General features: G+C 36.1%; 1 protein-coding gene and 1 long non-coding RNA gene across 2 annotated transcripts in view; both read left to right on the top strand.

Moving 5' to 3' along the window:
- LOC124170254 overlaps positions 1-10,027 on the top strand; it is a 47,678-nt gene extending 37,651 nt beyond the window's left edge. The window contains exons 4-6 of the long non-coding RNA XR_006867386.1: positions 3,292-3,371; positions 6,478-6,557; positions 9,722-10,027. This is a non-coding gene — a long non-coding RNA (uncharacterized LOC124170254). The remainder of the gene's footprint in view (positions 1-3,291; positions 3,372-6,477; positions 6,558-9,721) is intronic.
- The window catches only part of LOC124170234, a 159,474-nt gene extending 145,354 nt beyond the window's left edge, over positions 1-14,120 (top strand). Inside the window, exon 5 of the mRNA XM_046548951.1 lies at positions 12,006-14,120. Coding sequence (XP_046404907.1) covers positions 12,006-12,011 — 6 coding nt within the window. The 3' untranslated portion in view covers positions 12,012-14,120. The remainder of the gene's footprint in view (positions 1-12,005) is intronic.
- The last annotated feature ends 4,734 nt before the right edge of the window (positions 14,121-18,854 follow it).

The raw sequence follows: 18,854 nt of genomic DNA, 5'->3' as shown, positions 1-18,854 counted from the left end.
TCCGAGGAATGAGTGGGGAACCTCCCTACCCCCTGGCCGGCGAAGCCGGCCCCTAGCCGAGTTGAGATTATTCGAACTTCAAAAGTCTTCGAACGACCACAAATGTAGACGGCGAAGCCGGAACCGGGGTTTTAAGGGGCGGAGCCCCTTAACGAGCGCGCGCAGCGCAGCGAGTCTGACTTCTAAGTATGCTCCTCACTCTTTCCCCACCTCTCCCAGTGACCGGGAAAGTCGCGACAGCCACGTGTTAAGCCACTAACATGTAGATCACATTTTTCTCAACAAAGTAGTGTTTGCCACAGGTTACTAGCTCCACGGATGACCGAGTAACTAACAATCAAAAAGACGCTTGTCACTGGGCAACACAGATCGCCTGTGGTCTATAAGCGGAAGGCGCGCATGGCAACATATGTCGCCTGCGGCTGCGAAAGGGTTAACTTGAGAAATTTATTTTGGACACGTATAAGCCGGATTGAGCCGATATTGTAATAAGATGACCAGTTGACATTACCAATTTGACCAATTGACCAATTTGGAATGTAGCAAAGTGACATATCTACTGTCTTTACCGCATGAATATTATTATACTTTGGACAGATTCCCATAATGAATCCTACATTCTTTATAGTTTTACCGGCAGGTCGGTCTAGCTTTAGTTTTAGCACATGAAAACATTAATATTATTTTGCTTTTTAATTTCAAAGATTTCAATGTCCTCACGCAGTATCGTCGTCAGTTGTTATATGACACAATTCCACAACGAGGGCAGCACTGAGTTACGATGGTAACTTTTAGACGTGTAAACGTGCAGTAGTCGCGATCAATGTCGGTACGTTCATAGTGTAAACGGGGCATTTGCAATCATAACAATAGAAGAGCGGAGAAGGCATCTATGAATGGCATTCGGTTCTTCTTCGACAATTGCCTGCTATGGTAAAGATTTTACTGTATATATACCTGGTATGGAATGGCGTGAACATCATAAGATTATATCATTTGCCTTTTTCAGAAATAAATATTTAAGCTAACTTACTTGGACACAGCCTTGAGCTATTCAATTGTTTTAATCTATTGTTTACGGATATTCGACGGAATTTAGTCATTTTCGCAGTTAAAGCTTCAGATGTTAAGGTACCACAACAAAACAATGGAGGGTAACTATCATTCGCTATGGTAAAAAAGTTGCTATGACTTCGGTAATTTTATATGTTTTAAAGTATCCGTAATTATTAAAATCATACCAAATCAGATCAAATTATATATTATCATAGATTTCCAAGGCGGTGCCAGTACCAAGATGGACTCCGAACGCTCATATCGTTCATGGAAATCATTCAAGCAAATTTGATCAAGCTCTAAATTTCATTCGAATAATCATTTGAATGCAGAAAACTTCAGTTTCAGACAATGAATGATGGTCATTCGCAAGATCATCCGCATGGTCATTCGAATTAATGCCCACTGAGTAAAACAGCCATAACACTTTCCTGCCGGCGCCTACGAGAGGAAAAATGTTTACGTATTACCAGTAGGATAGGATTTGAGACAAAACTCAACATGTGCCCGGCCCCGGTCACTGGGCTATGCATTGTGTTTTAATTTGGTTATGCGTTATTTGAGGTCACTAAAATATACATTCTAATCCCATCTTTGAGCAAGTTCATGGTCAATTCATTGAGTTACCAGTGTTTTTAAATAAAACATTTCTTTTGAATTTCAATAATTCTTTCTTCTGAAAGAATTAACGACATTTATTAAGCATTTTGGATATTTAAAATGATTTATTGCATTGATTACAGCAATGTTAGTGAACACAATAGAAAAACTATGATTACCAATACATAAGTAGTATGCATGTACACTGTACATTGTACAGGTGACTAGGGTGCCTTCACAGCATTGCGTTGCGTCGACGCGACAAAAGCTCTAGCCCCATCGGCAAATATTGACCTTGACAGCTCTGCATTGCGAAAACAAATGAAATGCGAGAGTCGTCGGCTCCTAAAAATTGGCCCGGGAACAGGTTGATTCATGATTTCGATAATCGCGCAATAAGAATGTTGCTTTTAAATTTTCGTGCCACATCATTCCTCACAATTTTTTTCCTAGATGTTCGTTGCGTTAAAATTAAATTTGGCGATTATAGAGTCGTTGATCATGTATCATCAGTGATAGCACTTGTCTATGCAGTATTACAGCTATATTTATTTATTTCCTTAATTCAACTACATGAAAAATTGCAAATTATATACAGACGGTAAAAATGAGTAGCGTTAAATGGCATCAGAAAAATGTATTTGTGATCGTCGTTGCTAAAACAGCTAGGCGCAGCCAAGTTACCCAGATAGCTTCAACATGAGCACTCATGAGGGTAGAGCTATATTTATTGGTATAAAAACGACTGTAGTCACTAGCAAGGAAGTCTCAAAACTGTATATATCTGGCGATACCGATAACAGATGCGTGCTATGCTATTCTACGGTCATCAGTGACTGTAATCTATGTTAGAGTTTAATATGTATCTGTCTTATGTTGAGAAAATGTTCGAGTTAGAAAAAAACTACAAATTAATATTACATAATGAAACTAATAGCATTCATCACTCCCATTTCAGCTACTCCTGCATATCTACCTCCGGCACACCTACGCTTCCCATAAACGACAACCAATGCGAAATCGCCTGCGCACTGCTTTCCAAAAGCGGACAAAATCCAACGCGAACACATTTTACTGCGACTGCGCAGCGAGCTGACGAAATTACGTCACCAACTTTCAAAGATGAATATCAATTTTTCAGTTGCCAAGCCGTGCCTTCTATGGAGTGATTGGGAAGCTCCGATTCCTTTATCATCATCTCATGATCCCATGTATCAAAAATCTCGCAAAAGATCACAACCAATCCGAAGAAAAAACGTTAAAAGTGATATCTATCCTTCTTATCCACTACGTTCAGTCGAAATTATGTTTGCCCGAGCGTTGACTGGCACCATCGTTCATTGGCAGTCCCTTCACCTCCATTTTTATAAGACATTTAAGATTAGATTAGCCCGGTGTCTGTGGGTATAAAGGCCTCTTCCTGAGCCAAAGGACGAGCATATCTTGTTCGTGTTGCATCTGGAGAACTGATCCATCATCTTGTGATTCAAAGTCTGTTATATAAGAAGTATTTTCCGTCGTTTTGGATTAATATTTCTGTAAGTTTAAAAAAGTCATTGAAAGAAGAGGTTTGCTTGATGAGAGTGAAATAATTTTTCCATGTCAGTAACAGAAGTAATTTATTTTACGGTCCAGGTTTGCCTTCTTTGCATTGGGAATAGGAGAGCCAAGGAAGGAGCGAACACCGATATCTGACGGGTTGCCTTTTCTATTGGGTAAGTATTTGCAAAAGTATTTAATCAATGCTTTTTTTTCGAATTATGCATAATAGCGTGAATGCCTTTTTATACAGAATGCCTTTCAAGTGCAAGATTAAATCAAATACAATCGACCAACAGAGTTTGAACGTAATTTATTATGAGAATGGTTTGCAAATATTACTTGTGTTATATCCATACAGGGCTATTCTGTAACAGATAGCGGCTCCGCTATCATGACGAAGATGCTATTTCTGGCGCAATATTACGCCCCCCCGGTTCACTATCTCAAAATAGCGGCCCCTAAGGCGAATTTGGGGTCGCTTTATAGCATCGACAATAACGCCAGCATTTGGCTCGCGTTATTCCGATAGCGGCCCCTACCAGGGGCGGAGTTTTGTACACGTCCAATCATATTTCTCGATTCTTTGCAATAAACAAATGAGACACCGAAAACGCATCAGGATACTCGGCAGCCCGGTAAGAAGTTAAAAATACGATGTGGCTTGTGTTTGGAGATTTTGCTCTTTTTCTATCGGATATTTTCTAGCCTAAGTAAATAAGCGTCTATATTCAAGGGTTAAACAGTCGTGGACGGAAGAATATCGCCACTTTTTGAACTTAATATATCGGAATTTACAAGTGTAATTGTCTTGAAGAGGACTTCGTCCGCTACACACTATTCGTTCACCTACGCCTATAATGATTATACTCTTATGATTAGTGGTGACGAAATTATTTTTACTAGTACGTTCATCTTCAGCCTCGGCTTGTTTACATCATTTGCCTCATTGCTCGTTGTAATTCTACGATGTCCACAGTTAATCCACAGTTGTCCACAAGGGGAATTATTTAATTATAAAACATTTTTGTCACTTGAAATCACATTTTAGGCAATTTTAAATACACTTGTTGAGGAAAACATCTGTTTTCTAGATTACGCGGATGTCATAGAGGGAAACATCGCGAGTGATGTGATTGTGAACTCGTGTGACATACTTTATGGTTTCTATTACCAATTTCTCGAGCAATGATTGTGGAAGTGTTATCATGTTTGCATTTTGATACCATTTCCATGTTACTTCAAACAACTTAAGCATTGATATGACTCGGACTAAATATACTGCGGTACAGTGTAAATTTGTGATATGCCGCCGGAGGAATGATGTTGAATTGAAATGTATGCAGTTTTATGATGAATAATTCATTAAATATTTCCTTGTTTCGAGCAATCATTCTGTTTATTTGCCCCTTTCTTCCGTTGGAAATCACGGTTAGTACTTATTAGTATATATTAGTGTAATGCATTGTCATTTGCAGCGCTGCTGTCTGTGCTGTGTGTTATAATGCTCGCAAGGGCATTTATGAAGGTAGGAGAGATATTTTCATGTTAAATCCCATTCTCTGCTGATGAGCTTGATCATAAGTGCTGTAAGAAATTTTGGTCGTCTGCAATGCGCGGAACTGTTTTCGACCATCATTTGTATCTTGCTCTCGGAGCTCGGAGATCTTGGAGATGTAGGTAATATCATGAAACCTAAAATTGGCTTTTGCTGACCACTGGATAACGATGGAATAATTTAAAAAAGATATTTTCACCATTATTATGTCTAATAATAAGATATTTATAAATAACTTAATGAGTTACTCGACTTGTATTATTTGCCCTACACTAATTTTCATACCGACTATAGATTTCATGGGGGTGATATATTACGCCCCCAAAATCGGCGTAATATAAAGCGATATTATATGCTGAATCAAAATTGATGCCATTTGAAAGAGGGAAATAGCGGCGGCGCAATAAAGCGCCCCCAAGATACAGAATAGCCCTGATAGAAAGTTTTATGCCACAAGTGTATTACATACTACTTCCAAAGTTTACAGACTTAATGCGATATCTCGAAACGCTATTCAAACGAAATGTTCATTTTCATATTCATGGAGAAATAGTCTTATTGCAACGTTAGTGCGGAAAAGTAGCTTGTGGGCACTCATCTTAATCACAGGCGTCAGTTCAATCATTAGTCAGTTCTTATGAGCTGATCATTTTTGGCTTTTGTATCAGTTGCATTTTTGACCCACACAGGCCTTCGAAATTAAATTCATGTAAATTTGGCATGCGGTCTGAGAGACCATTGTGTTTTTTAACCGTGAATACATTCAAAATTTCTATTTTTTATTTCAATAATCATCGCATTCTTCATTTTTTTGAGTAATAAGGACATGGGGTTGTTACAAATTAACTTATTTAGTATTTACTAGAGGACACAATAAACTTCAAATCACCTTCATTTATCAAGCTTTATATAGAAAAAGCAATTGTCCTTCGTTCGTCTCGCCAATATCCGAAAACGGCTAAAACAACCTTCTCTCAACCACGGCAGGGATTATCTCATCATTATGTTAGAAATAACTATATCAACATGTAGTTACTTATCAACAATGTTTTTAGTCGGTACTGTTTATAGGTCATCACTATTAAATTCGGTTATTTAATAAAACTTGCTTATATTTGGATAAAATCGTTGCTCTGATGAAGAAGCATTTGCATTTCTTGGGCAAATAGTTCGCGTCACTATTTGATTGTGAGCACAACGCTTGTCAGCTTTCTTATCTGGATTACCCGAGGGGTAGAGGCTAGCCTGTGTTCAGCTTAGAATCCATTACCTTAATCTTCATCTCGTGATCCCATATCTCAGTAATCTTGCAAAAAATCGCAATCAACCCGAAAAAAAAACGTTAAGGAGATATCTATCCTTCTTACTTATTATATTCAGTCGAGAAAATTGCCATTATTTTCGCCCAAGTGGTGACTAGCAATGCCGTAAATTGGTAACACCTACACCTCCATTTTTATGAGGCACTATAGATTAGATATGCCCATTCTCTGTGGGCGTAAAGGCCACTTCCTAAGTCATGAGATGAACAGAACTCGCGCGAGTTACATCTTTCGAATTGATCCGCCATATTTTCTTCAACTCTTGTTATCTGAGAAGTATTTGTCCATCATATTGGATTGCAATTTCTCTTAATTCAAAAAGGCATTAAAGAAAGGCTTGCCTCATACGAGTAAAATATTTTTCCCTAGTCAGTAACAGAAGTTATTTATTTTACGTTTCAGGATTGCCTTCCCTGCATTGGAAATAAGAGATCCGAGGAAGGAGCGAATTTTTATTCCGAGCAGTTTGCCTAACCTATTGAGTAAGTAATTGTAAACCTATTTAATCGACGCTTTTCTTTGAATTATCCATGGCTGTAAGATTTCCTTACTATAACTAAGCACGCCATTCAAGCGCAAGATTTTATCTAATACATTCGACCAACAGAGTTTGAACGTAATGTATGGTAAAAATGCAGAGTAAATATTTCTCTCGTACTTATTTCATAGCTGGAAAACACTATTACGAAAATCTACTTCAAATGAAATCAGCTAATTCCACGAGACGTAGTCCTATCGCAACATAATATGTACCTTATGGCTATTTAACTACCTCAATCAGAGGCTGGCATTAGCCAGTTCTTATTGACTGATTTTTTTTACTTTTTTTTAAATGGTGTTAAAATCTATAATACACTCTCATCTCACTACCGAGAATATCTAAAATTTCATTTTTCAAACAACAAGTGATTAAATACATGTTTCAGAAAGACCACATGTTTCTATAAAAGTGGGGAAAATGTTCAAGATGTGGTCTCACTGATTCTTGATGCATAAAACTCATTTAAATATTCTGCAAATATTGCCAGAGAAAAGGGGCAAGGAAATTAGAATAAAGAAAACCACGTCATGAAAAGGCATTAGTCCCCATTTTACTGTTTTTTTTGAGATGCAGACACAACTAAATTTTCCTAACATCGAAAACAAAACAGTACCAACTGAAATAATAGCCGTAGTTTAACGTAGAAAATTCAATTCGTAGAAAATCTTTGCTGGTGTGTGCGTGAACAACTGAAATTATTCAAGATCGGCAACATATAGGTAATATTTATGAGTTTTAATTTATGGCCTGATAACGCGATGAATACAATATGTATATTAAAAATTCCTTACAGCATTTTTATATTATTCTACGTCACTATTCGTGTGAAGTTCTTTTTTTCTTCCGTCCGTCTTTTCTTTTGACCATTGTTTTGAAAGTTAAAGATACGATCCTCAGTGAGCTACTCTTCAAGGTGAGGTGATAGGAGTAAAATTCTGAAAGTGGATAAGACTATTTATAAATCTCCATTACCATGGGGTGAGGTCCAAAGAACGCTACATTCGCTCCCGAGGAAAGTGCTCTGGAACACCGGACGACAGGCGATACGTTCGCTACGAGAATTTCTTTCCGAAGCGGTCAAGAGCGAAGTCAAAATGGTGGAATTAAAAAGGGCAGGCTAGCTGGATTATGAGATCGAGGAGATTGTTTCAATTGTGACTAGAGGCGATCAAGGCCATTGAATATCAATGGTTGTGGTCAAATACAATTAGAACAAACTCTATTTGGAAGATCGTGGTTCCACAAAGTAAAACAAGAAACTTAAGACTACATTTCTCACACCTACCCCCCATACCTCTTCCTCTATAAACTCATTACCTTACTAAAGAGAAAAGTGGGTGTTCTATGGTTTAATAACTTGTAATATTTCATTTATTATGACTAGCGACTATTATGAAACTTTAATACATTCTATTTAATTCATATATCTTCTTTTCCTTCAAATTTTACTTCGTGACATGAGATAATGTGTCTAAATATGTTCTTACAATCGTTTCCACTGCTGTTTGTCCCTTAAAATAAGTATTTGTGGTCTTATGTGCGTAAGGGATGCTTCCAGAGGCATTTGAGTTTATTTTGTAGGAGATAGGAGAATGTCTATGGAGAGATAGTGCTTGCTATGTATTCATTTAAATCACAGTTACATTAATATCCTATCTGTGAATGCCAGTGTCTTCCTATAATTAGTATTATGATCAACATACGAAAATTATTGTAGCAAAATATTCTCTTTAATATTAATGATATTTTATGATTGAAAATCAAACCAAAACAAACGAAATGATAACCATATTATAAATTTTGTCTTTTTTTAAGAATCAGGGGGCAACTAAGGAAATTTTATTCTTTAATAGGAAACAGGATTGCTTTTTCTAATTTTCAAGAAGAAATACTCAACGTTTAATGAGTGAAAGATAGTAAATTTTTGCTCCAGTATAATAAATACAATATGAGGCCGCCTCTAAAATCTGAATAGGATATATTCTTTTTTTACTGAAGAGTCAGGGGGAGATATGAAGTGGACGGGAGGAGTTCGTAAGGAAGACAAGCAGGGGTGGTGTGGGGTGATTGGGGCTCTCGGCTGGGGCTAAAGATCTTATCTTTTATTTCCTTACCCGGGAAGCCCTGCCTTGGAATATTTAGGAAATCCTTTGCTAAGAAATGGATTTTGACAAGGTTCTGCTTCTCAATAACTGGATATAAGTTTATGAAAAATAACAATTTCGTAAGATCAAGTTCTGTGAAAGGTGGAAATATCAACAGCTCATAAAATTCAATAATTTATTAGTGCTGTTTTTCTTCAACTTCCAATGTGTTATGAACAGATGACCAAGTGATTAATTAGAAATTATTCCTTTAATAAATATTGAGCACACTTGAGGTGTTCTTTAGACATAATTGCCTCGGTGATTGAGGATTTGGTCGTGCCTGCGGACACGATTTGCTATACCTTCTTCATAGGAAGTTTCCGCTAATGACTTCCATCAATTTTGGCTTTGTCCTTAAGCTCATCGCCCTTTTGAAAATGATTCCGTCCTAGCCACGTCTTCACTTTAGCGTAAAAATGGAATGGTGGGTGGATGGAGATAAAAGGATCACCAATTATGCATGACAGATGGAATCATTGAAAAGGAGCTAATGTCCATTTTCAATGTATTTCAAGGTTACGCAGTCGATTCGGTAGTCCCATGGTTAAGTAATGTTACATAATATAAGTGATGGTGTGTATGGGGAAGGCAATAGAGAACTAAGATAATTTGCATTTCTTAGAGGAGATAAGGAAGTGAGGAAAACCTGGACTTCGCTTGATTTGACAAAAGAGAAATTACACTTTACTTGCCGTTCAGAAAGTAACAATGCAAATATTTATAATTTTTTAATGCATTTCCATCCATGCCGGCATCCGCAATTAAGTTGATACTCAGGAACATGTTTTTGTTTGAATACAAGAGGGCAGCACTTTTCCACAACAATTCAATGCGTATGACCCGTTTCGGCTCACAGAGTCATCATCTGATACAAGATTGTGCTTTAGTTGTTATGTTTGCACACTGTTATTGACAAATTTCAAGGTAATAATTTGATATTCATTCGGTTTCTTTGCAGTCAACGTTTCATCATTTCGTAGCAACACTGAGATTGTGTGTTACTCCTCGCTGACCAACGCTACCACGCCTGGTTCCCATTGGCCACTCCCTGTATTCTGAATCCAACATACTCTTAAATAATTATTTCATTCTTTCGAAATAATGGCAAGCAACATTTCTGCTAGCGGTGCAGAGCGATTTGTTGAGGAGAGGCTTTTAAATGGATTGTTTACTGGTCCATTGCTTCAGCATAAAGAGCTGTTGAACATGTTGGAAGATGTTGATGTTCGTTATCCACGGCAAAGAACACTCTTGCATGTTGGTGTGGGACTAGGTAAGGCTGATTGGGTGCAGGAGTTACTGGCGAGAGGGGCCGACACAGACATTACAGATGACAGTCAACAGAATGCATTGTCTTCGGCTGAGGAGATGGTGCGGCAGTTCCCTGAGGATGTAGAACGCTCAAAAGTGCTGAATTTGGTGACATTGGTTCACAGGAGAGACCAAGTTATTTTGCGTCGTCTCGAAGCATCTTCGAGTAGGAGCACTGATCATGTGACACCCGTGGCTAGCCCAGAATGTGATATTGCATCTCTCAAGTCCTCCGTGGACTCATTGAGGCGAGAGATGAAATCTCTTGTAAATCAGTTGAGCTCATCGTTGGAGGAACTCAAGGATCAAGTGTGTGGACGCGATGCACTGTTGCGTTGTGTAGAAGAATCCATTACGTCAACAGCGGAGGATGTGACGTGTATCAAGTGTGGTCTTATTGGGGAGGCATCTTTAAGTCAACCTACATCCGATCCAGCCAGAGTAAGGCAGGAGTGCGTGGACGGCATGATGCGAAAGACTAGGATAGTTTATGGAAGTAGAGTTGATGAAATGCGTAAATTGTATGAGAGACTGTATGATGAGGATGAATTCACTGCGTGTATTATTAAATATTTGTGTGGGAATGATTGGGTGAAGGTGATGGTGGACATTGATTCTTATAGCATTGGAAGGATGAAGGAGAAGTTTGTGAATTTGGATGGGACTCAGGGGAATGGGAGTGAAATTAGTATATTTTGTGATTCTGAGAGTGAGATTGTATATTTGGGTGCAAAGGATTGTTCTGGTAATAGGGAGAAATTAGTACGTTCTTGTTTAGCTTGGGCCCTCTCACAATTATCCCTAAAATTAGTTTTTGATTATGAGGGGATGCCATATAGAAAGGGAGATGTGGAACGAGAGCGTGAGTGGATGAGGGCTATAGAGGAGGTGGGGGAGAGGAGGAAGAGGGGAGAGGGATTAGATGGGTTTATCGATGATGCATTGGATGGGAAGACACTGAAGGCAAAGGTATGTTGGCTTGCGGCAGCTGTCCCTTGGATTATCGCTTGTAATGGATCCACAGAAGGAAGAGCTGAACTCCAGCAGAAAGCCCCGCTCCTCCTCTCTCTCTATTCTAGCAATTTGATGGGAACACTTCTAGCCAGTGCAAAGGTGGGTCTTATGTCTACTTCTTTCGGTTTTCTCTTTACATCATGGTCTTCATTAAAACATTGAAATCATTATTTGAAGCTGTTTTAACCAATATTTCGGTAATTAATAAATGTAAATGCAAACTTTTGAATAATTGAATGATTTGTTCGTAATTTAATTTTCCATGATTTCCAAAAAGTGGGCAACTCATTGCTTGGCATGTAGAGGTAAAATGAAGCTTCTGGTACATTGGTTGGCATGTAGAGTTGAAATGAAACTTCTGGTACATTGGAGTTCATTCTCTCATGTGTTCTATGAGTAGTTTGATTTAATGAGTGTCGGGTATTTTTAGTATTAGAATATTTAAATGCAATTCATTGTAGGCAAACATTCTACTTCTCAATATTCCAAGATGAAGATTTCTTGTTAAAAGGTAACATGTTTTTAAGATCTTATATGTCATAAGTTTAAGAAAGTGGCTTCAAAACTAACAAACTCTAATCTAATGGATAAATATCGAAATCAAAGATAAAATAATATAAGGAAATTGAAGAGTCCCTAAATTCAAATCTATGATATATCAATCTAGTGATTTTTATGTGAATTCCAAACAATAGTGAAAGTCTTCCAATATTTTTCACTCATAAAATGAATGATTCTTGTAGAACATGGGTTTGTTCGAGGATGTTTAATAATTGTTGCTTATGGATAATGCCATTGCATTCTTGTAAATGGAAGTAATATTTTATCTCACTATGAATATTGACCTAATTTTGACATTGTAATTTGTTTGTGATTGCACTACTTTTTAATCCATTAATTTATATTTTCTGTTTCAGAGATGAATTTTGCCTGATGTACATAGGAGATTTTGATGGAGTCAGTCCTGAAGATGAACATCCCGTTCACAATCATTTATTTTCTTTAAGCCTCACAGTTTTTAATTGGGTTAACTGCATTACTTGTGTATTTAGTGCAATCGTAACACCTATTTTATGACTTTACTCAGACATTTATGTTGATTTCATGTTTGCTACATGGCACTTTTTCATATGGTAGGTAATCACATTTTGAGATGCTTGATGTTTTAATCTTCTGGACACATAATTTAATCAGTCTTTTCCTAGTCATGCCTTTGGGATATTTGTATTTTTGATAATATATCATATTGCATCGCATTTGCGCTGTTAGTAAATGGAAGGAATGGACCATTTTAGCTTACCAATGTAATGCTACAATTTATCTGAAAGCCATTGTGCACATAAATCTATTTGGAACATATACAGCTCTTTCCAGATTTATAATCTAATTTTGCCGGATGTACTCATGTTTGTGTAGCCCTTTGATAAACATTAGTTTGTTTTGGTTCATTGCTCTGACCTTGTTTGGCCTCATTCACTTGTGAGACATTTCCCTGTAGTTTGCAATTATAATGATGTAGGCATAACATTGTGTAGTAGGCAAAACACTATATCCGTCAAAGATTATTAATTTCAAAGATATGCTATACAATTTAAATGTGATGTAGAATATCAATTTAAAATCTTGTCATATTTGACATACAATAGTTAAGAGGTTTTTTTTTCAGTTTTACTATTTGGAAGGCATTTATGAAATGTCGTAATTAAGTAGTTAGGTTCTTAAATTCATTTTCCTACATCTTTGTGACCTTAGTCCATTTATATTCTTGCTGGTCTTTTTCAAACTTTCACTTACGTTAGCGAAGATCATTGCAATCATTCATGCACGTATATATTTCCAACATTCACATACCCTTTGTATAGTATTCAGTTGACTGGAAATGTGCATTTGCTTATTTATAAGCAAACAGTAAATATCTCGTAATCCTCAGGATTGCTGCTTGGTTTTCAAGGATTTAAGTGAATATAATGGTTAAACATGTTACCAGTTCTCTTCATAAGAAATATAGCTATTCCTATTTCATGGTTTTGTGAGGCCTCCTTTCTTTGATTTTCATCATATATCTAGGTTTTTTTCTTAAATGGCTATTCATTTGTTCAATCTCCATTTGGTAAATGGGTTTGGGTTTTTTTTATTACTTTTTATGATTCACAATTTTACTTTTTCTATTTTTTGCAGTAGTATTTGTTGCTCATTCGTGTCTGTAATTATATAATTTGGTGTTATTTTATTGTCTCTCTGCTACCTGGTGGCAACAGAAATGTGGTTGTTATGATGTGTAGTTTTTTTCAAAAGAAAATCCATTTACAACGATTGATTTTTTCTAAGGTATTTCTGAATTGATAATTTAACCTGTGCTACACCACTCTAGTTGGTATGGCAAGATTAACCATCCAGATTTTGTAAATATAATCCATTAGATATAAACATAATATATTTATTTCGTTAACTAATCTGCAGTAGTGTCATTATATGTGTATTTAAAAAATTTTTTATAATCATATCTGATGGTAAATAATTTACATGTAAATTGCTTTATGATTATTACTTGTAATTGATAATCTAGGATAATGAATGCATATCTAGGAGAAAAACAATGCGTTTCTGAATAACTCTCTTTTGAATTCTTCTCATTTGGTTTATCTCTGAAGATGAATGGCAAGATATCCTCAATTAAGATATTGCTTGTTCTCATTTATTTTGCATTATTTTTCATCACATTTATTTTTCTTTTTAAAAATGTCATGATACTATGAGGAAGTAATGTATTTATTTTTTTCAATAATCAAATGGATTAACATGTAGTTGTAAATGTATGCATATTGTTTCTATAATTAAATTACTTATGTGGTATCACACTATATTCTGTACGATGCCATTCAAGGCACATTTGTAGAAATAGTATTTTATTGAATGTGATATGATTAAACCAGTTTTTTTTATTTTTGCTGCAAACTGTTATGGACCTTTATCCAATATTGCATTTCATGCTCCACACAGATAAAATAAATTTTGTAATGCTCAAAGTTTCAGTGATTTGTTTTGGTTTGAAATGAGTATATCCCGTAAGGTGTATCAGATTCAATGATGACAAATTTTGTAAGAAAGTGCAGAAGGACCTCCTAATGTTCACCTCGTATTTGCCATGATGCTTTTTAGTGCTGTGCTCCATAGCCCACCTTATCCCTAAAAAATTTAAGTATAATCGCTCATCAAAGGTAGATATTATTATATTTTTTAAATTTTGTTATGCATATGATATGAATCCATTTTAAGAGTAAAAGTAATAATTACCCAGCTCAACCCGCAGTTATTGTAACTACATTGCATTTGCTACCAATCATGAGGTTATAAACTAGGACCTCCTTTCCCTACGAATTTTAATGTGGTATTTTGAATTTGCATTATCATTTATGTACAGACCTTTTATCTATTTACTACACTCCCCAATAACTCGAGGGAGTGGAATAGTATTTTTGTCTGCTGAAACGTTTCCCTTTTGCCCAATGTAAGCACAGAACATGTATTGCTGTCTACAGTGACATTCGAGTTATCATTCCATCAAACAATACTGACCTACAGCTTCATCTAATGCTTGTTTTACATTTCCCTTGGTTTTATACCGATGTTTTCACTAAATTATATCGGGCACTCACCCTATCTATTTTCACGCATGGTGCCAGTGTCAAAAATCCTTTTTTTTTCAAAACAATAAATAGTATGCACGATATAAAGAAGTGATTGAAAAACATACGATTATTAGAGGGTTCAGGGATAACCCTAAGAAATTCCAGAATAACACTTGCTTCCTAGCCTAACTTTCGATCAAAGTCGTTTATCATCGCCTGGTTGAATCCTTAAGTCGTCTGAAGAACATAATCACCTAAGTTTAAAGCCAAATCCAAACGGCTTGTTTTTAAAGAACATTTTTGCACTGAGGCGAAGTGAGGTATCATTTGCTCATCAATTGATAAATAATGCGCAAGTATTCCGAATATTAAAAATTTATAATTCAAGTCGTCAATTATAGGCAATAATTAACAAATCTCTCATTGTCTTCTAGAGAGGAATTGTTTGAAAACTTCATTTTTTCAATAATATAAATATGCTTTGGCTCAATGATTTCCTAACACAATCCACGCCTTATCGTCTTCTTTCGACCAATATCTTGTTTTGGAAGTCAGTGACAACCTAAAACATTAAAAAAATGGAACTTTTCTGATATCTATTATTGACAGACGCAAAATATGCCTATTGTCGTCAATAGAATATTTATTTGACAAATACGTATTTTTTTCACACAAAATCATTAAAAGACCACGTGAAAATTTTAAATAGAAGAGTATCAGCTCAATTCTTTTTTTTATTTTTTCCACAAATACCACCGAAAGAATTAGGAGAAAATATTAATGCAACATTTTAGTTCTTCCTCTACTTAGGACGCAACTCCGCTTTTTGAACATGAATTAAACAAAAAGTACTGATACCTTTTATTGGGTGTTTCGAAAGAGAACCGCCATGATGCACTACACCAGATGTCTCGTCCTGTATTTCAAAGGCTCCGTCTATATTTACGTCACCAACCTCATTTTCAAAATTTATATGAGTGTACGAATTTTGTGTTCCATTGCACCAATATGCATTAATTTATTTCATAAATAGACCTTAATTTTTGTTATTCGATCTGCATCGATAAAATTAATGTCAATTAAACATGCGAAATAAATGTTCTTCTGAGCAAATAACATGTTTTTCTGAGCAAATATTCGTTGTGACTTAATTTCTTTCAAACCGTAATGCGTATATTTTATATTTTGGATGGATTAAATAATACTACATCTTACTGGAAAAATAACATCTAAGAATTTTAGTTATCAAATATTACGATTTCTGCCAAATACGTGGCATAAAAAAGGCGAAGATGATCCTGCGTAATCATACTTTGACAGTAAAAACTGCATATTTCTACGAGACGGCAATAGAAGGTAATGCGGGTTGCACGACTGTCTATATATACCGAATAGGGCCAAGGTTGCGAAAACGCAACATAATTTTCCAGATCCGATTTTCGCTTAATATTGACTTCCCGAAGAAATATAAGCTGTAACATCTATTAATTGAAATTTTGACGTTTAGGTATATGGACGAATAGAAAACTTGATGAAGGAAATAGCTACTCTTAGGAAAACATATTTATCTTACGTATCAGGTGACTTGATAATAAACACATTTTGAGTGTTTTTTTAATAATATCGAAATACTTATGAAATGTCATTAATATCTCTCTAAATCAGTTCTACCTTATATTTATCGAAAATAGTTAGTTCTATATCAATAAAATTCAATTGAAACATTTTTTTTTGCATTTATTAATAATGATGCGTTTTCCCAACTTTGGACGTGAATTTATACCTAGTTAGCGGCCATAGGCACATCGCAATGCACAATTGGTTTAATTTGTACGAAAACTTGGGCGAGAAAAAAAATATCGGCAAGATCACTGCCACGTTTGCTCACAAATATAGTAAAGACTATCGCGTGGTCAACTCAAAAGGTTGTTTTGGCGCTTTTACTTCGCAGTCCTGGAGATTTTCCGCGTTGAAACATAACCTTAGATGAAGTATGGATTCATCACTATACTACATATATAAAGTAACGGGTGAAAAAAGGGATTTTTTAAATAAAGGCTCCAAAGCAGGCGAAGAGTGTGATATGGACCGGTCAGGTCATGTCAACGATGTTTTGGATGCATATGGAATAATCTACATCGAATACGTGGAAAAAGTAAAAACGGTAACAGGGGAGTTTTATGATCGTTATTCGCAGTGGCGCAGCGAGGGGGGGTTCTGGGGATAACCCCCCTCCCAGAGCTCAGAGAAATTTGTAAGTTTAATCCATTTTACTTAAATGGATCGGTATTACTTATAGAATATTGTTAAGGTTAATCAAAAATCCCTCAGAAAGCCGTTAAACTCGCAATTTTGAACCATTATTCTTAAAATTTTCTGGAGTGCCCACACAACTCCTGCTTACCCTTGTGGGTATGTGGGTGGGTATACCCCACACCCCTAAGTATTAGTTGTGTATAAATACCCCCCCATCCTTAATTCTTAGCTGCGCCCCTGCAACACATAACATCGTTGTAACAGCATAAATCGTAGCTTTGTTTCCTAACAATCGTGATCTCAATCATATATATTCATCCATGAAAGGTACTGTCTAATTTAACTGTGTAATGACTTAAAGGAGATATTTCACTGATATAAAAGTGGATTGCGCCTTTTATTACGGATAATATAGAAAATTCTTATCTATTATAGATATATCATTGGAGTCCGTGCGTGGCAAGGTCTACTGAGGTCTTTTTTTTTAATATTATATAAAAATATCCTGCTATCCAGCAACGACGTAATATTTCTTATCAATGATATATTGGCAACGGCTGGCAATGAATTATAAGGAAAACATTTTTTTTAGAGAGTAAGAAAATTTTCTAAGGGCAGGAAAAGAGTAAACGTATTTTAAATTGGTCAAAACAGATTGTTGTAAGTTCTGTGATCAATGGTAATCGCCGTTTACGTAAAAAGTGCTCTTGCTACACGTTTCGCAGAAAATGATTTGATTTTTCTTCACCTATGATGCAATGAGTTAGATTGACGCAAACGAGAACCCTCGTGACGTCACCAACTCATGAAAGACTGGCAGTAACCTTCAGGTTTTCTTACTTTTCGCATGCAAGAAAATGGCTTGATAGAGAAGATTTTTATTCGTTTGAGTTCATCTCCACTAATATAGTTATAAGATCAAGTCAGTCTTGGATTAATCCCATAGTCGCAAAATTGTGTATATCTCTGCCTAAAAACTCTCCCAAATGTTATGCAGACGACTCAATCGCTCGTGCGCGTGGATTTCGTAGGCAATGTAATTCATTGGTGAAAGTGGCCGTTAGATAATGTCCCTTGTGGCTTTCCTCATTGGTCCCAGCGAAGTAAAAGAGCTCCGTGCATTTTGGACTTCTTTCCTTCTTGCAATTCTAATCCTCTGCGCTTCCATTCTGCCAATCTCATCCAAGCATAATCTCTCATCCCTGGAACCTCTCTGCAAGGTTTTTGCAGTAATACGTAAAAATATATTGTCTCACTTTCGCAACGTGTCAACAAATAAACTCTCCTCCCTCTTAATCCATAATCTACATCTACGAACTACCCCATAATCCCCTAAAAAAGGCGTGTGGACGGGGGTGCTAGGACAACAGCCATCTACATATAAATAGCAAATGCTCAAACAAGATTAAAACTAGCATAGAGTAATAATTGACAATATGCGTATGTTTAATTATTAACTACACGAAATTGAGATGTGAAACGATAATAAATATTTATCAGCTGTGGATTCCAAATTATTCTGCACGATTAAAAAAATTTAAATAAGTACAATTTAAATTCCAATATATTTAAAATATGAATACAATTATTTGCGAATATTGTACAATTTTACGATGACGGTGGAGAGGAATAACCAGTGATGATCTTGGAAGCAAAGATCCAATTAGTGGCTGGTTATTCAGGGCATAAGCTGGTGACAACGGTCTCCTTTCAAATCTTTGAGTACTGTCTACGATATTCTCTTATTCCTTATTTAGAAATTCTTCGGAAAACATGAATTCATTGATAACAAGTAAGGACCCAGGTTAAGGTTAATTTCTTCTTGCGTGGCCTTTGGCGAGGGCATCACTTATTGGCAACCTGAATGAGTTTAAGCTTATT

This window comes from Ischnura elegans, chromosome 13 (genome assembly GCF_921293095.1).
Source record: "Ischnura elegans chromosome 13, ioIscEleg1.1, whole genome shotgun sequence".
Taxonomy (NCBI): domain Eukaryota; kingdom Metazoa; phylum Arthropoda; class Insecta; order Odonata; family Coenagrionidae; genus Ischnura; species Ischnura elegans.
The sequence above is the reverse complement of the archived record's forward strand: the minus strand, read 5'-3'. Positions and strand labels throughout refer to the sequence as shown.